Below are 25,961 nucleotides of genomic sequence, written 5' to 3' on the forward strand. Positions count from 1 at the left end.
TAATGTCAACCTAATTTTATGAAGAGTGCTCCTCATTCCTTTAGCATCGCTTCAGTGGCAATAAAATGGACCTTGCTTCCAATATTTGATCATTACTGAGAAGTCCCCAGTGCTCAAGCCCATCAAAAAGTGAAGAAATGCCCAGAGTGACTCCTATGAGATAATTTACTCCCAGTGAAGAGCAATTAATGGATTGCAAGTCATGACTGGCATTCCTGGGAACCACAAAATCAGGTGGGTGGGATCCAAGTGGTAAGAAATCTCTTGTGCTCCAGAGCACAGGAAAGACTGGATTTAACCACTGCTGCCCTCCCTATCTCACACTGACAGTCCCACTGCTCCCCTCTATTGACTGCTTTACAATACTGTGATATGGGTGCTCTCATTTTCTAACTGTACTTCCAAATACTGAAAAGATTGACTGGGAAAACATTTGTCAGGTAATCAGTCATTTTTACTATGCATCCTTCAGTGTTCATGGACCTTTCCAGGCTATTACATACTTCAAAGAAGCTTATGATTACCTCCTCAGGAGCTGGAGAAAAAGCATGAGATCATTCTCTGCTACCTAATTCATTCAAATGGAGTTAACTCATTTTTATAACATTTGCTAAATTGTTTGTCCCAAAAGCAGGAATACACTTTTACTTTTGCAATGCATGCCTGCAAATGAAAATTACTTCTGCTATGGAACTTTCTACACGCCTTGCTAGATGAGTGATTTATGACAATCCAGACCCAACAGCACCAATGCAACATTCACTGTGTCCACAGAATGTAACTCCTGGTGTTTAAAAATTCTGAGAGTTGAATCGGGCATCATTAAACTGGAGGTCAAACTACATCATTATTGTATTTTCTTGCACATTTGTCTGCAAAGCAGCTTCTGCAGCCACTTACCTAAATGAGGCACTCGGGCAAGCTGCCCAGTGTGTGCCACTGGGAGCAGAGACTGAGCCCTGGTGAGGTGACCACGGGCACCTTTGGGCCACTCTTGCCCTGCACCCATCCAGCCTCTGATCCTCTCCCTCTCTCAGAGGCTGTGGAAGTGCAGGATATCCTTGTAGTCATTTCTGGTACATTTTTCTGAAAATACTGCTATGATGACAGTCACAAGTGGCGGAATGCTGAATAAACATTCTCTGAGGAATTTTAAAGAGGTTTAAATGTATTAAAAGCAAAAGCATATCTTGGCAGTCAAGCTACCTGTCCACATAAGAAAGGTGGAGATCTAAGCAGCAAAGCTGTGCTGGAGACAGATCAATCCAACTCAGTTAAGCCAGATACTGAAACTGCAGCCAGTGTTCACAGTGCTTGTTCCAACCTGCTTTCCAGCAAGCCTTGCTGCCTGCTCTACTGGGAATTGCCTTGCCCCACCTCACTTCAGCAAGCCATCCACCCTTCCTCCTCTCTGCAGAGAGCTGGAATTCCCTGCCTACACTCCCATGTATGGAGGAGGGGCAATTTCTGGTGGCATCTTACTATTCACCCCATTTTCCCCTAAATGTCACTTGGCTGGAGTGCCACGCTTGGCATGAGATGCCAGCACAAGCCCACACCTTATCCCAGACAAAGCCTGCGGATTTGAAGTCTCAGACTGACAATACCCAAAAGTTTTGCATGTGTTCTCCAAAGAAGCAAGAGCATTTCCCTGCACAGGAGCCTGCAAAGACCCCAGGGTGGGGTGCATGAGAGCAGCAAGGCAGCACTGCAAAGCAGAGTGCCAGGCACTGTTGTGTTGATGTGTTTTTCAGGAGCCATGCTTAGAGGAACACTTGGCATTTATCTTTGAGGCAGTGTGAGCCCAGCCCACACAAATCCTGTGCCAGCTCAAGGCACTGCAGTCTCCCCACTCCTCCTCTCTCCCCACGAGTCCCTGGTGTTCCCTGGGTGCAGAACCTGCAGCCCCACCACAGCCCCCTGGCTCCCCTCCAGGCACGAAATCCTGGCCCTGCCTTGCCAGCTCTCAATGTCAAATGCAAAATAAGAACCCCAGGAGTCTCCATTGAACACCAGTTCCTACAAATCTATAAAAATTTATGTGAGATATATCTATCAATCTAATTTATCTTTCTCTACCTGTGAAGGCAGAGGGAATTAATACAGGAAATCAGATAAGACTGTTAATTTCAACATTGCAATTGTGTAACAGCATTGTACTACAATCTTTCTGTGAGTTTTTAAATATCATTGATGTTCTCCCTATCAAGTCCCTCTTTAAAAGGCTTTCTTTCTACCAACTTTTAATGGCTTTTTTGATAGTATTGTCTATATAGGCTTTTAAAAATACCATATGTCACAGGATTGTAATATAAAGCAAGTATAAACAGCACATAAAAAGCAGAAATTAGAAGACAATCACACTCTAAAAGCCATAAATTCAGTGTAAAACCCCATTAATTGTGCCACCAACTTTAAGCACATCTTCTGGGTATATAAATTAATTCTTAGTGTCAGAAAATGGTCTGATAACACTTGCAAGATTGGGAATTTTCATCCATGAACATATAAGGACTCGAAATGAAAGCTGAAAAAAGACTTAGTATCTCCATGGTATCCAGAACTGGGTCTGGATATAACTTCCCAAACTGTAGGAGGAAAAAGAACAAACTTTGCTACCATGGAAACAGAACAGTGCAATATAACTGGTTGTTACTTGTCTGCCTTTACAAGGCCAATTGCTAAAATATGAAGGCCTTCAATAACATGGGTAGTCTTGTTTCCACCTGAGAAGTAAATCTGCAGGAAAGGACCAAGAACAAGCTCACCAAACAAGGGGGAGCAGCCCAGGAATGACAGGCATTTCTAGGAAAAGTAGGGGATTAGAAAGGAGAAAGAAAGAGGAAGATGGATAAGGAAGATATCCTGGTGCATGAAGGAAGAGGGGAGGAAGGGTTTGGTTTGATTAGTGAGGCAGAAAAAAAAGGCCCTTAAAATGAAGGGCTGGATCTTGGCCATGCTAAAATAAACTTTATGTGTAAATTGGGCAGCAAATCCTGGATTTGTGTTACCACTTCTAGAAACCATGCACTTCTTTAATTTCTTAACTTACTTCTCCTTTGCTCTTCACTGGAGAACGCCGCCCTCTTTGGATGTGTCCAAAGCACCCAACAATTACCAACACCTGCATTTTCCTGGCAGTTTGTGAGGTTCTGAGCCACAGTTTTTTACTTCACTGGGAGCATTCCTTCTCCACACTAGACGAATGTCCAGGCTGTAAAAGGCCGGGTGTTCCCCTCAGGGAACACCTGCCCTCCCCATCTGCCCTCACAGCTCTGCTGCCCTCACGGCCCCTGAGGGCACAGGCCCGGCCATCAAACCTCCCCTCAGGCGGCAATCGGGCATTGTGAGACACAACGCTGTGTTCTTGTCAGGTACATACAGGCAATGTGTGTATTTGTGATTGCCATATGTGTGGAGACCCACCATGGGTATAATTTTAGAATATTGCTTGTATCCTTGAAACTATAGCTTTGGAATATATATAAAGGAAACATGCTTATCTCACGCCTTAACAAAACAAAGAAAAGCAGCTTGAGAAAGTAAGATGAACATCAACTCAAGGATTTATAGTTTCGACCAAGGGAAGCTGGACATCACTGTTATGAGATTTATAGTCCTTGCAATTAAAAGGTGGACCCACATCTGGGAAGCTGGACTTCACCACATGGGATTCGTCTTTCTTCTTTTGGAAACTAGACCACCACCATCTGGGGATACTCCTTTTTGGGATACATCCCGAGAAAAACTAAATAACAATAATGTATAGAATTGTGATGTAAAAATTGGGAATAGAACCTGCTGATGAGTAAAAATTGGAATAGAAACTGCTGAGAAGGCTGATGAGTACCCCTATAAATACCTGTAAGCCTCAACTATCGGTGTGCAGTTGGAGGGAAAACTTCCCCCACTGTACCCAGCGCTGTATTGCTCATACTTTACCATATTAATTAATAAATTGATTGCTGCTTGAATATTTGCCTAGTCAAACTTCTTATTTATAACAGCATCTTATTTCCCTCAGGAGCCAAAGGTCTCCAGAGGATGTCACCGGCTTTACGGTGCAGGTTTTTGAGGGAGGATGTGAATGTTCAGAGTTCTTTGTCACCTGCTTTACGACCGTAAGGTAGTCGGAAAATTATCGCTTCAGGCGCTGAACGAGCAGAGGCTGTGTTTGTTACACTCTGCTGCCTGGGTTCCGAGCCTGGAGGACAGCACTGACGTCCCCCTCACAATAAGGCGCTATCGGGGCTGCCCAGTCGGTAGCTCAGGGGGGCGGGACCGCTTTAAGGGGGAGCGGTTCGCCATCTTAGGTGCCCCCGCCCCCTGGCGCCACGTGACGCGAGCGGCCGCCATCTTAGGCTGCCCGCGCGGCCGGGCGGTCACGTGCGGCGGCGCTGAGGGGAGCGGGGCCGAGCCGGGCCGGGGCTCTGCGGCGCCATGGGGCAGTGCGGCATCACCTCCTCCAAGACCGTCCTCGTCTTCCTCAACCTCATCTTCTGGGTGAGTCCGGCCGCGCCTCGCCACAGACGGCGGCTCCGGGGTTCCGGGTCGGAGCCTGGCCCCGAGAGCGCTGCGGCCCTCGCTCGGGAGCCGGGAAACCTCCCTCCCTTCCCCGCACCGGCCCGCACGGGCTCGGTTCGTGTTTAAATTCTTGATGTTTAACGGGCGTTCCGAGCCCCTTCGCGGGCTGAGGGGGTTCGGGGCTGGGCGCTGCCCTTCCCTCACAGTCCTCCTGCCGCGTTCCAGCCTGGGGGGAGCTGAACCTGGCCTTGAAGGTTTAACGAGCATTAGGGATCCTGGAGTAGAGGCTGTTGTGTAAGCGCATGTAGCTTTTCTCTCTTGCATTATTGAGCTTCTCAGGTCTCTGGCAGTTTAATTTGTGTGGCCACTTTGGTTTTTGTAGCGCTCTTTTGGCCATCTCGGGTTGGGCTGTCCGCGGCGGGACATCCCGAGCGTTCAGTCTGGGCACCGATGTCTTCTGAGGCTGTAACACAAAATCAGCTCTTTATCTATTTATACTTAACGTATTCCACTAGCCACGGTAGCATTGTAGTGTGTATGCATCGCTGAAACTTGCCACGGCTACAGTGACAATAAGACAAAAGCTTACAAAAGAGGGACAGACAGTAGGTTGCTGTAAATGACCTTTTTCAGGATGGACAAACAGGCTCTAGCTTGGCGTTGTATTCACTGTAATAATTGGCTTGTTAGAACAGTAACTTGTAACAGAACAGGCTTGTAACTCTCAAATCATAATTAAGAACAGTTTGTAGTTTTTTAAGGATTCCCTTTGTGCATTTAGGTACTGCATTTTTTTCCTGCTCTAATCCCAGCTCCAGGAACAGAGTATCTGTTGTCCCAACTGTTCGAGATTACATCTTCAAAAACGTAATAGTGGGTAACAAGCTGTTGGACCATGGAAGTGTAGCTATATATAGCTGCTTCATTTACTATTGAAAGTCGTGAGATATCTTACTAGCGTTACAGGATGACTGTTCTTGTCTGAATTTTTACAAAGGAATGCTCCTTAAGGGTGCCTGGAAATTATTCATGGTCAAGGAAAGTGCATATCTGTGCATTCTTACCGGCGTTTGCCTATACAGCTCTTCTGGGAGAGGAGCAGGGAAGGTGAGGCATATTTGGCCTTAAGTGGTGCAGATTAGAAGTTTGTAATTCTGGCTGAGGTGCTCAGGCTCCATTCTTCATCTTTGAAGTAATGACATCAATTTCTTAGTGCAGCAGTAAGGTTGGAATCTGCGTTGTTGGGTGTGGCTTTTTGTTACATGCATTCTTGCAAGTGACATTTTAAAAGCTCTTTGACGACTCCTACGTCGTACTTAAAAGTTTTTGACTGGACACAGTTTTTGTGGGTTGCCTTCTTGAGGGCACCTTGAAGCAGATTTTTGTGTAGTTGCTGATATAAACGAGGCTCTGTTTGGAGTAAATGAGCACAAGTTCCGTGTGCAGTTTCTCCTCTGCTCCAGAAGCTTAGTGATGGGTATTGTTCGTTGTCTGCTGCATTTGGTCATTTAGCTGCATGTTGGAATTTGCAGTTACTCATCTCATACAGTGGTAGGGTCAAAGGTATTTTGTGTAATGCTGAACTTCGTGCTTTACAATTTTTGGTTACTTTTGAGACAAATTTGACTTAATTTAAAATGGGCAGACTGTATTTAGATAAAATGTCCTTCACGTCAAATTAAAATGTCATCAATCTTGTGTTCTGTAAACCACCTCCAGCCTACCAAGTCAGCAAGTGCTGATAGGTTTTTGGCACATCAGTGGCTGGGTTGCTTGTGTTAGAACAACCTTGCAGCTCATCAGCTGCACGTAGAAAGGAAGGCTTTCTGAAAGTGAGTTACAGAAAGCAGTGGTGTTCCTTTCTTTCACAAGGTAGAGTCAATAGCTCATTTGTTGACTGAGCTGTGTATGTCAACATTTGGTGCTCTTCTGGTTGGCAGTGTAAGTGCTTCTGTGCTGTTACAGAAATCTTGTGCTTGTTGTGCTGTAGTTCCAATGTTGATAATTAGATCATTGGGATTTCCCGAGACTTGGCAGTTAGACAAATGCCTAGAATTGGTCAAGTAACTATGAAATCTCCTTTAGCTGCTTTTGTAAATTGACTCTCTCTCTTTAAGGTTTCATCTATCAGTCTTGTGTGCTATCAGTATCTTCATGGTCACCTGTAGGAGCAGCAAGTTGTGACACACAGTGGGTTATAACTTCCCCCCTCACCCCGTGGGCCTCTTACTTGTGGGAGGATGTGAATGTTCTGAGAGATTTGATATCAGTCTTATGACTGAGATATTTAGAAAATTATCAGTGCTGTGAAGAAATAGAGATATGCTTGTTATACTTTGAAGTCTTGGTTCTAACTTTTACAAATTTCTTTCAAGTCTGAAAGTGGCAGATCAGACCTTGCTGACAGGTGACAACCATTTGCCACCTACAGCTACTGATTGCAATTCTCCAAGTTCATCTCACTTTGAAGAGTCTTGTGCTGCTTGTTAAATTTTCGTTGACACTATAAAAAGTCATTTATTGTCTTGTGAAGCATCTTTCTACTGTGTAAAATTCTTAGATTAACTATACTTTCCTACATGTTGGTAATACTGCAGGATTTTTATTTCTTAATGAAGGTAGGCTGTGGAATCTGTCTAAAAGGGCAGGTACCAGTTTATCATGCAGAAAGCTGAATGGACCTTACTCACCTTTCCACATTTTTGGTGTGGTATTTTGAGTTGTATTTGCAGGGGTGTTGAGCATTGAGTGCATCTCCTGTAGGTGCCCATGGTGCCTTTTAAATACAGTTCTGTAAGAAAACAGCCTCATGACTGTAGTCATAAAGAGTAGCAGAGTGTAAATTTTGTGTGGCACACATGCTTGAGTTTTGGGTGATTGTCAGAGAGTGTTGAAGGTCAAAAATACTTGACCAAGAAATGCATGGATGCAAAGGATCAGTTCAAAGTGGCCCTCCTTAGACCAGGGAGTACTGATCTGATTAGTAGTTTCTTAGTGTCTCATTTCTAAGAGTTAATTTTTGGGTAGATATGATTAATGGCAAAGGAAAGCCAGTCCTTCAGCTGACCTTTGCCTTAGGTGTGCCCAAGATTTATTTGCTCAGCTGGTGACTTCATTTAGGGGATGCTGAGCCCTTTAAGGAGGGATATTGCATAGGAAGTCATTGTGATGTGAAAGACTATGCAGGTTAGAAATAAAGTAATCTAACTTCTAGTGCATATATCTTCCTAATCAGCAAGATTTTTTGTTACCTTGATGAAATGTAGATAATAACTAATTGCAAAAAAAATTATAGTAAGGTATTTGAGAAGAGCATGTTCTTCAGGACACCTCCTAAGGTCTGCATAATTTTGAAAGAGGAAGAAATGTATTTACCTGGAACAAATACCTAAAGACTGCTATCAAATGTGTTTATTTTTGTGCACTTAATTTAAGGCTTCATAGTGTGACTTGCATAATTCAGTTGAAACCAGTGTGAAGAGGAGATGAAGACAAAAACGCTAAGGAAATGTTTTCAGTCTTTAGTTCCTAGGAAAGAATGAGTTCCATGTGGTCTTGCTTCAGAAAAGGGAATCTATTTTATATTCCCAAGGAATCTATGTGCTTTGACAGCCTGCTCTGCTAAAATAGTGCCAGATATCTTGGGCTTGCTGAGGTTTTTATCTCTCACCTCTGTGTCCTTCTTGAGAAAAGGAATGAGCTCTGCTTCTACAATACTTGCAACTCAGTAGTTGCAAGCTGTTTAAGTTCTTGTAGTATTTAGCTGGCTTGAAATCATGACTTTGACAGTTCATTTGACTAAGCTGGTATAAAACATTCTTGGTACGATTGTTTAGAGAGATTGTAGAGCAGAAATACTTTCTAGATCTGTGCTCACCACAATGCAGTGGCCAAAGTATGGGGAAATTGAGGATTTTCTTACAGGAGCTGCAGCAGTCAATGTGTATGTAATATGTTCAGGGATTTCTGGTAGAAAAAAAAAATAATAAAATGAAGCTATGGGAAAATTTATTCAAATTTAGTAGTAGAAAGGAAGATTAAAGTTCACTTTCTTACACATAGCAATAAGCCCAGTAATTTCTACAGTTTGTTGTGAGCTTGAAAATAGTAACTGCTCTGGACTTCAAAACAAATTTCTTGAGAGTTCTTTGGTGATCAAAGACTGTAATTGATGGATAATCCAGAAGGTAACTTCACAGGGATTACTTGTCCAAAGGCCTTTTGTTTTGAAAAAACAGTTTACATCCAGTTGCTTGTGGATGTAACAATGTAACATTTTCTGCTTCTGCCACTATGGTAGTATGAAGAGAGTGTGTTCTTCAGGATTGTATAATGGTTTGGAATCCTGTGCATTAAAAAAAAAAGTTCTTTTAATTAAGAAAATAAATGTTTAAAACTATCAAGTGTTGTGCCCTCTGAGTAATTTTTCTTCCAATATTTGAATATGGATTTTCAGATAGCAAACATGGGCCAGGTTCTGAATTTTAGTAATAAATACTTTGATTTGCTTTTAAGCAACATGGTAGTGTCATTCATGTTTCTTTACAGGATGAGTTTCAGGTCTTTGCCTGAGATTTTTCAGGATTTTTGGCATCTGGACTTGAGCTGAAAAGGTCTAATACCTAACAAAACCAAGTTGCAAAGCTAAATGTGATACCTCTGAATGGTACAAGGAAACTGCAATATCACTTTACCTGAACTTTGACGCACAGAGTGATCATCATTGTTCTCCTGCAGAGCAAGGAACCTGGGAACAGTAGAGCACCAGCTCAGGTTACAGCCCTGGTGACTAAATAGGTGTAAAAGAATGGCTGTGTTGTTACCTTGGCTTCTAAAGAGGTAAAATACTCAGATGCTGCACATCTTGCACTTGAAATATGGAATACTGAATGCAAAAGCAGCCTAGCTCAGCCTTTTGCTTTAGCCTGAAAAGCCTTGGAATGTGAGGTGTTCACGAGCTGCAGAATTGAGTGTGGCTAGCACAGACAGAGCAGTCTGGCTTGCTTGGATTTTACAGGGCTTGCTTGTTTTCTAAGCCTTTAAGATAGCTTTGGCTGTGTTACAGAACTGAATAGAATTGCTGTCTTTCTTCTCCCAAAAGATTTAGTAAGACAGTCAGAGCTCAGTGTTGAAGTTAAATTCCTACTGTTGAGAACAAAGATAAGAGTGTCAGGAAACCATTGGGTTCTAAACTGGTTTTGCATCAGTTTCAGGAACCAGAGGAAATATCAAGTATGGGTGTGGGTTTGTTTGGGAGAGGGGAGTGGAGAGAGATACACAGCAGTGAAGTGCTGAAAAGACTATAAGAGAAATAAACCCCAGAGAGGTTCTGTTGGGCCTCTGAGGTTAAGGAAATAAATTTTGAAGAACAGGAAGCTAAAAGGAAGACTTAAAAATTTTTGTCATCCCATTCTTTTTATGACAGTAATCAGGTTATGAGTACTCTAGTGTTGGAAAGAACCAAAAATGTCTGAAATACTGTAGAAGTCAAATAATGGAGAAATGTGGAAAAAACCCCACTTATTAAGGTACTGTTCAAAGAAGCACAGAAATCTGGAGACAGACCACAATACCAGTGTTCTGCTTGTGGGTAGGAAATGTTCAGGAGTTGCTATGCATAGACAAAAGCAACATTAGGAAGGATGAAACTGATATAACTGTAGACTCTCAAAAATCTGTCCTGGAGTAGACATGTGCTTTGTTTTTTACAAAACCTATTAGAAAGGCAGTGAGAACAAAGACACACCCACATTTAACATGAGGAAAGCAATAGATGTGTTGGGAAAATTGTCCTAGGACAGGATCCAGGCAGAAAAGCTGAGGGTTTGTTAGTGTAAAAAGCTTTTTTCTCACTTAATCCTTAGGTTCTTTTTATCAAAGATGTTGTAGATGATCTGTCAGAATATATTAATGGATGCAGTTAACAATCCCATGCTTGAAAGATAATTCCATAGTGAAATGAATAATTGGTTTGGAGTGATGTCTTTGTTGCTATCAACATTTACCAATCAGCAATGGCAAAGCTAGCAGCAGTAGGAAGGACATGTGAAATGTGAAATATAGGAAATGTGAAATACTGTTCTTGCCTAAGAGGAGCATTCACACCTTGAATATCAGATGTGTTTTCTCCTAAAATACAGTACTTTGCTGCTACCTTCATTTTCTTGTTCAGAGAGTGTGTTTTTCTTAAAACAGTGGATAGAACATAGACTCTGAAGGGACAAATACCATTCTTTGGCCGAGTTAATTGAAATAGTACCACAGAAGAAATGCAGAACTTCTGTGTGTTCTGTTAGGGTCCCAAAGTGAAGAAAATGCCATAGCAAGGTGAAGAGTAAAAGTATGAACGTGTAAGTAGTGTTGATCAGATCTCTTTGGCAGTAACATTATTAGGGTAGTGTAAGGAAGAATTTGCTTGTAAATGACGCTGCAGTGTCTGTGGTTGATAAATAAATGATCAGTGGAACAAGTTTAAATATCTTGCACTCATTATCCTGGGTAGCCACAGTTTTGGCTTTCAAATTGCTGCAGTGTGTGAGCATTACTGAAAACATGAAAACAGTTCTTGGTGTGTGTTTGCAGCCTACTTGGAAAACAAACTAAACCCTTGAAACTATTTCAAGGTGCAGCTGGCCAGTGTACAGCCCTGTACGCCTCAGGGCTTGTGGGAGGTGAAAGTTGACTTTGAGAAGTGGCCATGAGCTTAAGAGGCTGTGTCACAGCAGCCCAAAGGCTGCTCAAAGAACCTCCTTTTTTAACTGAGCTTTCCCAGAATGTGTTGAGTGATGCTTATCATTGTGTCCTTGGATCTTCCAGTTTTCCCTCCAGTTCTGTGCATAATTGTTGAGCTTTTAATAACTCCATAGAGGTTCCAGCCAAAGCAGTAAAATCAATCCTTTTCCTAACTGTGAGAGGTCTGTGCATCTGTAAAACAACTTCCTTTGCAATGAGCTGTGTTCATTGACTGTACTTTTATATCAGTGTTTTTAAAGGTTAATTCATCCCAAAATAAGGCTGTGCTGCTTTAGGCTGAGAACCATGAGTTAGATGCAGACAACTGTAAAAGGATGTGTGAATGCTGAATAACCAGTCATGTCCCTGGAGCGTGCATGTTACCTGGCACAGATTCAGCAACTGCTGCCATCTATTCAGAGCATTGAGCAGATTAAGTTGGAGAATTCTTCCTTCAAGCCCTGTTTATCAAAGACTTGTTTGAACTGTGTGCAGTTCATATATTTGGCTTCCATTTAGTGATAGGAAGTACATGATTGCAAACACAGTAGCTTTATATTAATTTGTCTTTGACTTGAGCAAGGTTGGACTTTGCAGATTTTCTATTTACTCTGCAGGATGGTAAGCATTGAGATCTAGGTTATTTGATGATTTTTTTTTTTTAAGTTATCCTTGTGTCTATATAGACTTTGAGTTCCTTAGGTGATTCCTATTTTGAGATGGATGGCTTCAGCACATGGTACTATTTTGGCTGGTTTGAGGTGGGTTGTTTGGTTTTAGGTGGGGACAGTCAGTTAGTTTGGGGTTGGTTTTTTTTCTTTAAGAAACACATGTATTCAACTTTGTACTTGGTTTGCAACAGGTAATAAATGTGCATTTAACTGGTGCAGCCCTGGTCAACATAAACTGCACGCTTTGTGTGGTTAGAACTGTCTTCTCTGTCACAGTGTTTGTTATTGATATCAGTGGATGGCACTGTACTGTGTGCTCAGACCTCCTGTTGGAGCTGCTGAGCTCTGAGGAGGGAGGGACCTCGGGCCTGTGCAGTGCCAGTGGCTGAACACCTCTGAGCAGTCAGCACAGGGACTGTACCTGTCCTGGCTTGGTTTCACTCCCAGTCACTCCTCTTGCACACTCCAGTGATGCACACTCCAGTGATGCAAGCCAGAGGTAGTGGGAGAAATTCATCAAAAACTGAGCAAAAAGGATTGCTTCAAAAGCACTTCTCTCATCCCAGCTAAGGCACTTGAGATCTCTCCTGTGCTGGGGTAGAGCAGGCTGAAATAAACAGTCCCGTGGTTGTGATGTGAAAGGAAAAGGGAAGGGAGGTCATCTCCAGCTTGTTTATGTGTAAGTAACCTGGTAGTGTTGCTGTTTTCATTGTGCTGTGACAGACTAAGTCCCACACCTGTTCAAAAACAGTGTTCAACTGTGATACATGGGGAAGGAATTCTAATCTTCATGGCTTTTAAACCTTGTGCAAGCTCCAGCAGGCACCTCTGCTCTCAGGACCTTCCCCCCCTGCAGATTACTTGTTGAAGAGGTAGCAGCAGTAGCTCTGAGGAGTATGGTCACTTTATCACAGAGGCAGTGTCTGTTTCACAAACACCAGTTCCTTGACTTTGTTCAGAAGTAAAGCATAAGTGCTGTCATGGATGGTTAGTCATTCTTGTACCATGTGTGGAAGGGATTTAATGAAGTATTCAAAGCAGGCAGCTTTTAATCTGTCTACAGGCTGCAAAAGCAATGTTTGTTAAAATGCATGTGCTTCTTGAAGTAGGGAAGGAAAGATAACACCTGTAGACAGATTTGATTTTTTTTTTTTAAGGCTAATCTCCTTTTACTTCAGATACATGCATTCTTCAAATGCATGTGCTTATGCAGTGTATGATCCAGATTTTTCTTAAACAAAGAGGAAGCCAATTAAATAACAGCAAAAGAAGGACAAAGGAGTTAACAAATGGTTCTGATTTCAGCTTTGTGGTATATATTCTTTGCCTGATGCCATCCACAGCTGTGGGTTTTCATCAGCTACCTTGTAACATACCATATTTCTATCAAGCATTTTAGTTCTTAGAAATAGGGGATTACATCACTGGCCTGCCATTCACAGGCTTCATTGCTAGGCAACAGTTAATGTAATTCCATTGTTCAGTGACACTACTTTGAATCTTTGCTTTGTGTACAGAAAGTGTGTGTCTGCATTTTGCCATGTTGTACCTAATATGGCAGGGTTTGTACAGATGGATTAGCATTTCAGCAACTTCTGTGCAAGGGGGTGATTCTGCAATACCTTGTTCACTCTTGTCTGGAAAAGATGTCTTGCTCTTGGTCTTTGTTACTGAATTTTCAGTTTTCCCTCTCCTTATATGTACATAGCACCTTTTATTGGATGAATGTGAGCCTCCTGGGTGCCTTTGAGATTCCTGCAGAGTACACAATTCTGCTGCAGAAAGAGAGGTGGAGAGGTCAAATGTATTGCTCAGATCCATGCAGATGATGATACTTTTGAGCTGGCTCTTAATATCTTTTTCTTTGACATAGTGTTTCTGTAGCAAAGTGCTGTAGGGAATATTCCATACATGAAGTAATGTTCTGGTAGTGGTTGTGTGCTATTGTTTTATAGAAAGGAGTTGCAGTAATGTTGCAATACATCTGGTATGTAGTGGCAAACAGGGCTAAAATCTTGGATACCTTTTGTCTTGGGGCTTGTCTTGTTCTGTGCCACACTGAACAGGCTTCCCAAGGAGGGCTTCCAGGACTTGTGACAAAGTCTTGAGCAGCCTGGTCTCAATTCATTGTCGAGCCTGCTTTGTGCAGGCAGCTGGGCTAGATTATGTCCTCCTAGACTGAAATATGTAGTGAGTCTGATAGTACACCAGCACAATGCAGCCTTGCAGTGTTACAGCTCCTGGAAGCTGCTGTATGTGTGCCTGCCCTCCTCTTCACTTCAGGGAGGGGGTAGGTGTGAGGCAGTGAGTGGGAGCACTGGCTGGGGGCAGCCTGCAGTGTTCTCCCTCAGACTGGAGCTGCACTGTGTCACCTGCCAGCTGAGAGAGCTCTCGTGTCCAGGGTATGGATTGGTTTGTAACAGGGACACCACCCATCACAGCAGAATGAAATTCCCCAGCTCATAGCTGAGCCATTGCACCTGCTGGGTGCATTGTTCTAGCTCAGCTTCTGCTGGGACATTGGAAAAGCCTGTCATGACACATTCAGATTATATTGTCCATCACTGCAAATTGATATTTCGTTCTGCAGCAAGTGTGAGGGTGGTTAGAAAAGACATTTGTACAGCACAAACTGATAAGGCCCTTGTATTTAAAAATAAACGTGTGTTAGTTGGCTCCTCAAGCAACAGTTGTCTCTCTTTCACTGGCTCTGCTCAGCCAAAAGATAGGGAAGGCATTGATGTGTTTGGATCCTTGTAACTGTAAGGGAGGCAAGGTCATGGCAGATGGATGTGAGAGCTGTGTCTTACTGTTTAAATGTGTGTAGTTGCAGTTTCATCCTACAGGGCTTATTTCAGTAACTTTCAGTTGACTTTTTGTTTGTTCAAAAAGGACCATTTTGTACAACAATCCTTCTGAGAACATTGATTTTACAGGTTTATGGCACATTCCTGTAGATAGTTGCTTCTGCCTTTTAGTAGTTGGTGGTTTGCATTTGTTTCTGCCTGCTTTCTGGTTGGAACCAGATTTTTCCAGTTCTATGAACCCTTCAGAAATGCTCTTGTTTCTAGCAGTTCATCTTTCCCTAGCAGAGGTCAAAGTTCACAATGTGTATGTCTAGTTTACTGTAACAGTAAGTCATAGATAGTAACTGGGCAAAATTTCTGAGGAACGCTATTTTATGGTGTTTGTTAAAATAATTGTTACCTTACTGAAGGAAGAGCTTGGTGTTCCAAGGAACTGACCATGTTTCTGTGCCTGTTGTAGGCAGCAGCAGGCATCCTGTGCTACGTTGGAGCCTATGTGTTCATCACATATGATGACTATGATCACTTCTTTGAAGATGTGTACACACTAATTCCAGCTGTTATCATCATCGCTGTGGGGACGCTGCTGTTCATCATTGGCCTGATCGGCTGCTGCGCCACCATCCGAGAGAGCCGCTGTGGCCTGGCCACGGTGAGTGCGCAGCTCCTGCAGAGTCTGGGCCTGCTGGAGGCTGGCCCGCCTTCTCTCTTAATAAACTCCTAAAATACTACTTGAAGTTTTCACTTTATGGCCTTAAAAGTTGTCTGCTTCATTTTTTAAGGAATGTCTTATTTCAATTTTCTGTTCTGAATAAAGGTGTTAAATGAAACAGTTGTAGCAGCAGAAGGCGTCTCAGTTTTACCTTTTTTAGAACTGTGGTAAATCTCATTAAAAAAGTGTAAAACCATATGATTAAGTCATAACTGTTTTTAAATCTCACTTTTATCTGTTGTGGTTGAAAAGCTGAATTGGAGGGAGAGAAGTGATTCAGGAGCCTTCTTGCTTTAAGTGTCTTCCATCAGGGTAACTGAGGGTTGTCATAAGGCCTGATTATTTTCTTAATGGTTTACTTGGGACACTTGGTTGGCAGTATTTTATGTCCTGTGTTTCCAGGTATTTCAATTGTAATTTTGGCTTGAAAACCAGGTAGGGAAGAGGAGAGGCTGTATTCGAATTGTCCCCACAGGAGGGTTTGGGGCTTCTTTTGTTGAGTACTGTGTAGACTTCTTTAAAAGTGCTCTTAAATACAGCAAGACAAATGCATAGCTTGCTGTCTTTTCCAGTTGTCACAGAGCTTAATCTGAAGAAACATTCCCTTAGTCCATCTACCTCTCTAAGTAACTGCCTGGGTAGCCTCTCTGATGAGACATTCCTATTTATCTAACAAAGACAATTGAAAGAACCACTTGATTAAAGACCTGCAGTATGATATTTTCAGTACTAATGACAGCTGGACTTGCCTGATTGGGCAGCTTCCTATTGCTTGGTGAAGCTGTGAGCACTAAAGTTTCTTGAATGAATTCTGGGCTCATTTGGTCAATTTAAGTGCCTGCATTAGATTAGCTGTTAAATCAAAACCTTGCAGCAAAAATAACTTTAAATAGAAAAATCTACATGGAGCCTTTCATTAGGCAAAAGAATGAAACTATTTGCACAAGCACTTTTAATTGTGTTTTGCAGTTTGTGATCATCTTGCTCCTGGTTTTTATCACCGAAGTTGTGGTCGTGGTTCTTGGATACATTTATAGAGCAAAGGTAAGAACTTCTCAGCTTCAGTAATGTTTTGTTGTGGATTCTGACCACAATACAGAAGTGTAATCTTTACTGTTTGATTCTGTAGAACTGGTAATGGGTGTTTAAGGGATTAAAATCAGACATCTGAGTGGATTAATTTGTGATACCAGTACCTTAAAATTTAGAACATGAATGCAGAGAGCTATCTTTTAGGCAAGAAATTACCTTCATCATTAACAATTAAACAGGAGAAGGGAGTCACAGTACTTCATACTTTTACATTTTTCCAGATGGACTTCTAATTTGTTTATGCTTTGACTTTGTGAATGACTGAGGCTATGCAATATTTGAACATGGGGCATTTTTTTTTGATATGCAGCAACTTCAGTGTTGTCATGTGTTTTGGTGTGCAAACTAATGCTGCATAATAATAAAATGAAATAGATTGAATGTAGTAATGTATACTTCCTAGCATTACTCAGGTTGTTGACAGGGATTATAGCTAAACAAATTACAACTTTCCCCACTGTCTGTTTATGGAATTAAGAAACAGGACCAGAAAAAATGAAATTAGATGTTTTTCTTCTAGCATAATATATGATGGGAAAAAAAAAGACCAGAGAAGGCATTTTAGCTGTGACATGGAGCATGTTTGCAGTGTAGCACACTCAGGGATATCTTACCAGCAAGCTGAACTACACTACCATTTCTCTTCATTTGGCCTTTTGTGAGCCACTCAGGTTCAGCATTCTCTCCTCCTTGCATTCTCCTGCTGTCCTGGAACAAATTGGGAAACAGCTTGGAAGTAAAAGTGGTGGTTTTGCTTGGGCCCCAGGGAAGGCTGCTTGGAGCAAGCAGTGACCAGACAACCTTGAAGTGTTTGTGTTACAGACCTGGTGCATGACACTTAAAACAGGCTGCTTCAACAGAAGTGCTCTACTGGCCATGCTGGAACTCAAAATATTTTGCATTTGATTTCTGGTATCTTGGCAGTGAACTGAGTTGATCACTGGGGATTCTTAAGTTTATACTGGAAGTAGGCCTTAGAAGGCACTGAGGAAAGCACTACAGTTCCAGGGGGTAGGAGGTGGGCTCTTACATGTTGATCTGAATGGCTTCCTTCTGTTTCAGTACTTGCAGAGGAATACTTTAATATGTGCAGGAATTACCATGGATGTGATCTGGACTAAGCAGTAGTCATCTTACTGTCTTCCATGGTCCCATCTTGAAGGGACTTGCTGTTTTTCAGTGAGCAGTATTCACAGCAGATGCATGGATCTGCCTTGCCCAGCTGTGTGTTCCTGTTTCTCTTTTTTTTGTTTGCTCTCATGCAGTTTTCACTGCAGTGGGTAATGCAGGGCCAGAGCTTGGAAGAAGAGGGAAGGTTGTCTGGTTTTGGTGGCAGTCTGTCAAGCTGTTTGTAGAAGCCAGTATTTGAAAACTGAGCCTTAAATCTTTGGAAAGGACAGACAGGACAGACAGGTTTTGTTACTAAAGATGGCAATTTTCTAGTACCCTACAGTATCTAGCATCTTAAACTAATGTTTTAAGTACAACAGAAATAAACAGAAATAAATTTATTACCAGTGAGCTGGGAGGGGAAGTCTGCTTAGCCTTCTGACTATTTTTGCAGGATAAATAAGTCAGCTTTATGCTTTGTTAATTTTGGTCTGGTTTTTTTTTGACATGGTGTGTACACATCTGTGGGAGCCTTGTTTTTCTAAAGGTAACTGAATCGTGTTAGAAGTACTTTGTGTTCACCTTACAAACTTGCAAGATTAAAGTCATAGCAGTTGTTACATTGGGCATAATGCCTCAAGGAAGTGGCACTGTGCTCTTTTAAGATCCCATTATTGATCTTAAAATTGTTTAATTTCCAGCATGCCTCTGTAGACCTGTGTGCTGATCCTATTCCAACTTTCAGAACTGTGTGAAACGTGCCCAGGCTCTGCTGAGATGGCCTGAGTTGCTGCAGAGCCTTCCAGCATTGGTCCTTAGCTGGAAAAGTCAGACTTTCTGGAAGTGCCAGTAGGGATTAAACAGGCTTGGTTGCTTGAGGACCTGCAGGTTTTTTTCCTCTGGGTGGAGGGGTTCACTCTCTTCATTGTTCACTAAACCTGCCAGTTAACTAGAGCTCGTGATTTCTCTTTGGATCTTAAGGAATTTGCAGGGTTTTCAGGCATGATGTTGCCCTGATTGAACTGCAAGCCAAATGATGCACAAACAAGCACTGAAATAGATTATTTTAAAATGTAAATGACAAATTGAACAGCTGTTTTGTTATGAGTTGGAGTTGTAAATCAAATTAGTTAAATCATCAAACAATTGATTTTGAACTGGTCTGAAATGAGTTGCCTGTGCAAGCTAAATTGGCTTTTCTGCATACCTATCTTGAAATAGGCAGCATTCTTGAGGAGGAGGTGGTGCTGGAATTCAGCTTGTGCTACTGCTGCATCAAAATCTTCCATTGAAGTATTTAAAGAAATGATGTGTTGACAAGACCTTCCTACTGTAGCTTGCAAATCTGAAGAATATGCATGCTTAGTGCTCAATCCTAAAATTGCATTCCTTGCACATAATTCCTGTCGAATGTGATAGAAAAAATCAAATCAGAACTAATCTTAAAATTGCAGAAATGTTTATCTATGCTAAACTGTGTATTATTTAAGTAATATTTTACAGTAATATATAGTATTTTAAAGGTTCTAGTAAGATTTTCTCCAAACCAGGCATCACAGAATGCCTTTAGGGGGGACAAGTGATGGTTCTTGAGTGGCATCCATTTCTAACACATGTACTTGACAGCATCCTGACTCAGTTACAGTAGGTCCATAACCTATTGCAGTAAATGTTGCTATACACAATGTACTGCTCCTTGGGAAGCCCTGGAGACTGGGGCTGAACAGGGAGCCTGGTCACTGTAGGGTCAGCCAGAAGGCATCTTTGAGCATTTATTTACCTGTGCTTCAGCCCAAAGAGTGGGTGATATGACTTAGTAACTTTTGATCCCAATATCCTCGTAGTCCCAAGGGGAATGAGTTAGCCCAGATGGTGATAATGGTTTTGGTTTGGGACCTTGAAGTAGAGAGGTGAGTGCATGTTCTTATGGACAGCCTTTAACTTCATGAAATCTGTTTTCAGTGTCACAGGAAATGTTGTTCCTGTTCTGAGAGACAGTGCAAAGCTACTTTGCCTAAAATCTGGAAGGTAGCTGTGCCTGGATTTTCCTTCTCGTGTAGCTGCAAGCTGGCAACATCTTAGCAAAAGTCAGGGTGGAACTTGAGGAAGCTGTACCTCTGAATTATGCTGATTTCAGATGATGGGGAGTTACCTTGGTTTCCTGAAATGCTGTAGCTGGAAGCAAAATGATGTTCCCTAACCTGTGCTGGTGAGCTCATGCAGCTGCTTTCCTGCCCCTGCTAGGTGGAGGATGAAGTTGATCACAGCATTCGGAAAGTGTACAACCGATACAACGGCACCAACCCCGACGCCGCCAGCCGTGCTATTGACTATGTACAGAGGCAGGTGAGACAGCAACACACGGGCCAGTGTTCCACTCCTTCCTGTCCTTAAAACACAGATGCTGTTCCTCTGCTGCTGGTGCAGATCTCCTTCCTCCACTCTGACAAGTCTAGGAAATTGCTGAATGGACAACAAATACTTCAGCTTTGTTAAAATTAATATTACTGCTGTGAGGGAGATGTATTTTTACATCATTAGGTATCTCTCACTCTCTGCTTGTATTCAAATGTGTAGTACTTAAGTGTTTTTCTGCAATGGAACATAATATACTTCTCCTCCTGATATTGCAGTTAGAATTGAATTCTTTACCTGTCTGATTTTCCAGCTGCGCTGCTGTGGCATTCATAACTATTCAGACTGGGAGAATACTATCTGGTTCAAACAAACTAAAAACAACAGTGTGCCCCTCAGCTGTTGCAAAGCAGCCCTCAGCAATTGCACTGGCAGTTTGACCCGCCCCATGGACCTTTATTCAGAGGTAAGGCAGCCACAATTCATTTTCCTTGGGAGAAATCAAATCTTGGGTGTATTTGCTTTAACAGAAAGTAGATGTAATTAATTCTCTGTCTCCTCTTTTAATCTGTAAGTAATTTTCATGTAATTACTTTTTTTTAGTATTAACATTATCTTTCTGCCCTGTGTGATGCTTTTGGGGGTTTTTGGTGTCTCTAAATATGGTTGCCAGATTGATACATAAGAAGCCTGCTTGTTGCAGGGGTGTGAAGCTCTGGTTGTCAAGAAGCTTCAGGAGATCATGATGTATGTCATCTGGGCAGCACTAGCATTTGCTGCTATTCAGGTAAGGGAATGTTCTTTATTTGTTAACTTCTTTCAGATTAGATCTAAACTGCAGTACAGATAACTACAGGTATGCACATACAGATATTACCCTTTAACACAGAACTTCCCGCTGCTAGGGGATATATATTCTGTTAGAGCTGAACAGTCAGTGTTATATGCAGTAATCCACTCTGATGGAAATGGTAAATTACTTTTATCTAGGTATTAAGTATCATAAATGTCCTCTGATAGCATTTAACACTCAACAATTTCCAGCTTTTAAACAGCTCATTTTTCATGCTGTTTTAGAGGTATATTATCTTAACTGTGGCTCATGGTGTATAAATAATGTTAGGACCACCCAGAGATACACCAGGGTTTTTGATAGTGTGCTCTGCTCGTGCGCAACTGAGCTTTGCTGTGTGTCTTGAAGATTTCTTGGGTTTTGGGCTTGAACAGAGAGGCTCTAAACTGCACACTCTTCCATGAACCTTGTTACAGTTTCCTTGGTCATAAAAAGGTAACTGAGGAAATAAACTAATGTGTATATTAGTATTTACTACATTTTAAGGAAGAAAATAAAGACTAGAACTGTCTCCCAAACATACTTGTAAAATTGAAATTTTGAATGCTCATCAACTGGCACACTTAGTACATTAATAACATTCTTTTCAGTCTGTGCCCATGTTATGGTCTCTGAGCAATGTAGTACATATGCTGAATCCCAGGAGACATAAAAACTAATTTCAAAGTTACTTTAGTGCTCTTAATAGCATTTGAATTCAGAAAACATACCTGTCAAGTCTGACAATGTAAGCACTTTTGTTTTCAAAAGCAGTATTTGAGCTGGGTTGTATGTTTGAAGGTAAATAATCATTTGCAAACAGTCTTGTGAAAAGAGGGTTCCCTCTGTGCCTCAATGTTACAAGGATGTACACATAGTACTGTATACAGTCATGTTGAACTGTTCAGACCCAGACTACTTCAGCTGTGGAACTTCAAAGTTGATGAGATCTGTGCTCAGTCTCCTGAAGGGAAGGTATAGTTTTAATTGTCTTCCTTAAAACTTCAGTTGTTAAAGCAATACTTGGTCTACTTGAACAATGAAATGTGTTTGTGTACTGAAAATTAATGTCTTACCACAGCCATAGTTACTCTGACAAAATTTAATGTCAGGAAAAAAGTGTATCTGATGAATCTGGCTGAGGAGAATCCCAAGAGGAGGCATTATTATTAATTCTGGAGTTTGCAGGTTGATGAACAGGCCTGCCCCAAAATGCAGCACAGTTAGGATCCTTTCTGGCCCTGGCCCAGAGTTTGACATGCTTGCAGTGGCTGCTTGCACCCTTCTGTTCAAAATGTTCTATTATTTATCTCCTGAAATTTGAGACATAAGTTCTGACATCTTTGTCTTTGCCATACAGAATTCAAGTATGTACTTGGCTCAGTTCTCAGCAGAATGGTCTGTGGGCTAAGAAAGGGAGACAGAATGTAAACTTCAGCACATGGCTGCAACTTGGGTCATACCCTGTGAACTTAGAGGAATGATTGTTTTTCTTACATTTGTGAATTTTGCTGCCTTCCCTTTGCTGGCTGCACAGTCCCCTCTGAACAGATTATTTTGTTATGCAATGAGGCTGTTCAAAGTTCATTACTTCTGGTAGCCTATAGTCAACAAATTTAACCTTAGTAATTGCTTTAAAATTAAAAGACTGAGAGGAGTATTTTTGCAAGGCTTGAAATTTATTAACAACTTAGTCTTTTCTGCATAGAAGCAATTTTTGGTATGTTCATGTTTCAGTTACCATGGGGATCTTCCAGTGTGCAATAATTCCCTGGTCCCAGCCACAGTGACAGCACAGAACTATTAATAGCTAGGAGGCAAACTGAAGGGAGTGGAGACACAGCTTTTGTGGCTGGTGATCATTTACAAAGGGCACCTGTATATACAGCCAGGGAGGTTTTGTACAAAATTAGTTTGGGGAAAGATTGAAAGTAGTTATTGCTAGCAGGGAAATTAAAGCCAAAATTAATAAAAAACTAAACAAACCTCCTGAATGCAGGACGTGTTTAAACTTCCCTGAATGCTGTTGAAGAGGAGGATGGATGCATGGATCCTTCCTCAGCACAGATGTCTAAAATAGCAGTTCACAATATTAAATAGCAACCAAAGAAACAGACTCAAATGCCTTGACATGTTTAGAGGTGCTAGCATTTTTTAAATTACATAATAAATAATGTCTGTAGAGTGCACTGATATGAGTGACTTTGTTTATAGTGAATTCTAGGAATATGCTCAGAGACCTCCTAAAGGATAGAAATGGTTTTAATAGTAACTCAGATGTTAATTGCATGGGGTTTTACTGTAGTACCTGAATGTTTGAGCTTTCACACAACTGTATAAATTAAATATCTCGAGGGAGTCATTGAACAGGGTTGTCCTTGTGCAAATAGCTGCAAATGTGCTGGATCTACTTTTATTCACTTGATGTACATGGCTAGAATGAATTCTAGCAAAGGACTGAGGGAGGTGTTGCTCTGCATCACACTTCTCATTTTATCCTGGCTTTGAACAGCAGAGAAGTTCTTGTACTTGCAGGCTGTGAGCTTCTTGAGAGTTCTGTAGCCCCTGGCAGCTCCCATAACTCTCCATTTTACAAGTGTAACTGAAGTGGGTTTCATTGTAGATTTTCCCTCCTCACTAGAAGGGCTGTGTCCATGACCAGTCCTTCTCCCATGTGACTTGTTCCTCTTGCTCTGACACAAGTTTGAGCCTGAGCACCCTGATGATGTCCCTGCTTGTTGCAGAAGGGCTGGAATGGATGGCCCTTAAAGGTCTGTCCCAGCCCAAATCATTTCATAATTCTATGATAATATATTTAGGAGTCAGTCTTTGAGCTGGAACCACCTGAGTGAAGAAAGGTGCTGTTTTTAACAACAGCTCAAGTACCATACTGTGTTACTCTCCATAATGCTTTCAAAACCTGAGCTGGTTTCTGCTATAGATCCAAAGCAGATAATGCACTGCCGACAAAGAAGAGCATTGATCTTTACAGCTTGTTCCTTTCCAGGAAATTAAAAAGCTCATACTGGAATTTCATCATGCCTCTTCCTAACCACTGCATATTTAGATTTAGGATTCTTCAACATTCTGTTTTCAGTCTTTCAGCAGACTGGAGTACTATAATGTGTGTACCATCATGTAGTTTTAAAACATGTTACACATCTGATGTTTGCATTGGCCTGTGCTTTTAAAAGGTCAGTGATTCTCCTTTTGTCCCAGTACTACTTTCACTGGGCTTTTGCTTTATCGGAGAGGAAATTCTACACTTGTCTGCTCACCCATCTCATTCTAGTTTGCTTTCTGTCCAAAGGGATTTTTTGTGGTGTCTTTTTGGAGTGGATTCCTTTTTAAGAAATGAAGTTGTGTTCAGAGCTTTACAATCCAGAGATACTTCAGGAGACTCCTGTCCTATTTGCATCTGTGAATAAACTTCCATGCATACAACCAAATCAATACAATCTCACACTTTACTAGAAGCTATTGCCAGTTATTGTAAACCAGAGAATATTACCAACACTATACCTGCTGTTTTTCAGTTGGTACAATCTTATTCTACCTTCAGTATACATGCAACTTCTTTAAAATACCATGCCCTGTATCCCTGATTATTCACATGGTTTAAGTCTTGTAAGTGGACACAGGGTGATCATACTCTAAATCATGGGAAGCATGCCAGCACAGTTGTGGTACTGTGAATTTTAACATGTCTAAAAGTGAATTATTTGCCTTAGATCTAAGCCTTCTAGTTAGTATGACATGTTCACAGAGAGACAGTTCTATGAAATCTCTTTCTAAAGCCCATTGTCATCATAGCAGTTAACCTGATGCATTTGAGTTGAACTTGAGTTTTCCATACCAGATATGGTACCTAAACATCTGTACCTTTCATTAAAAAACATCAGGAGTTTCTTCCATCTGAATCTGAATTACTGAGGCAGAATGCAGGTGGCTGACAAAAAAAAAGTCTTGTTTTAGATGTCCAGGGTAATCTTGTAAGAAAATGAAGCTGAAGCTTGTGGCCCTAGGAGTTCCCAGCAGGAGTGGAGGCTCTTTCAGGAAGGGTGGTTTGTTGCCATTTGTTGGTTCCAATCTTGAAGCATGCTGGCAGTCTGTGCTGAGGCTGAGTCTTGAAGATTTCCCTTGTTCTCAAGCTTGTTCTCTGTTTTTTCTCCCCAGCTTCTGGGCATGTTGTGTGCCTGTATAGTTCTATGTAGGAGGAGTCGGGATCCAGCCTACGAGCTGCTCATTGCTGGTGGAACCTATGCCTAGAAGAGAATTCCAACATGCAGTTCAATCTTCCCCCTGTTCCCTGGAGGGTGAATGGGCCAGGTTTTCTTCCATAGCTTTCTTGCCCCAGCTTATTCCAAGCACACCTTTCAAACACGAGGGCAGCCGCACTGTGCACTGGTGATGGGCAACAACAGCTTTACACAACCCATAGAATTACCTGTGACTTTCACTGTTTTAGCCAGCTATTCATGTATCTAAATGTTTTAGTATGCTAGTAAACTTTCTAATTTCAGAACCATTTGCAAGTTAAGTGTAATTTGGTTGATATGAAAGTCAAAGGATGTGTGCCTACTTTGGTAGATTACCTCTAAGCATTAACTGGCTGATTCTTGCATATATAGAGAGAGGAAGTCTTAAACCTTCACTACATGGAACTTTTCTGGCCAAAGTTGTACAAAGGAAGCCAGCTGTATTTAATTTGAGAAGAAAAAAATGTTTTAATCTTGCCCCTCACCAGTGTCACTTTTAAAAAAAGAGAAAAACACTTAAGTCCAGTATACTTTATATATAAAGAAATCGTAGGGAAAAAAACCTAACCAATTTTAGGATTATGTGACTGCAATTTTGACCTTCAGAGATCCAGTCTTTCAAACATTAGTGGTTTAAAATACAAGCTGGCTTTTCAGGAGTATAATGTATGCACTACTGTTCTATAATGAAATATTTCATTTTTCTATGAAGAGCGTTTTATGTGTTGAGTGAACTCTTAGACTGTAGACCTTCAGTTGGTTTGGAAACAATGTAGCCATGTAGAGTAGCCAAGTAGTATGTGAAAGTGATCTCAACTGTAAATAATAAACCTGATTAAATAAATCTCTGTATATCCTCCCTATAAA

At 41.4% G+C, this 25,961-nt stretch overlaps 1 protein-coding gene across 1 annotated transcript; it reads left to right on the top strand.

The window, feature by feature from the left end:
* Window positions 1-4,335: 4,335 nt before the first annotated feature.
* On the top strand, window positions 4,336-25,961 carry TSPAN3 (tetraspanin 3). Its single transcript, XM_058811055.1, has 7 exons — window positions 4,336-4,503; window positions 15,195-15,386; window positions 16,416-16,490; window positions 19,893-19,994; window positions 20,317-20,469; window positions 20,707-20,790; window positions 25,012-25,961. Exons 1-7 carry the CDS (start codon window positions 4,441-4,443, stop codon window positions 25,102-25,104), a joined length of 762 nt encoding a protein of 253 aa, XP_058667038.1. The 5' UTR covers window positions 4,336-4,440; the 3' UTR covers window positions 25,105-25,961.

The sequence above is a fragment of the Ammospiza caudacuta genome, chromosome 10 (genome assembly GCF_027887145.1).
Source record: "Ammospiza caudacuta isolate bAmmCau1 chromosome 10, bAmmCau1.pri, whole genome shotgun sequence".
In the NCBI taxonomy this organism is placed as follows: domain Eukaryota; kingdom Metazoa; phylum Chordata; class Aves; order Passeriformes; family Passerellidae; genus Ammospiza; species Ammospiza caudacuta.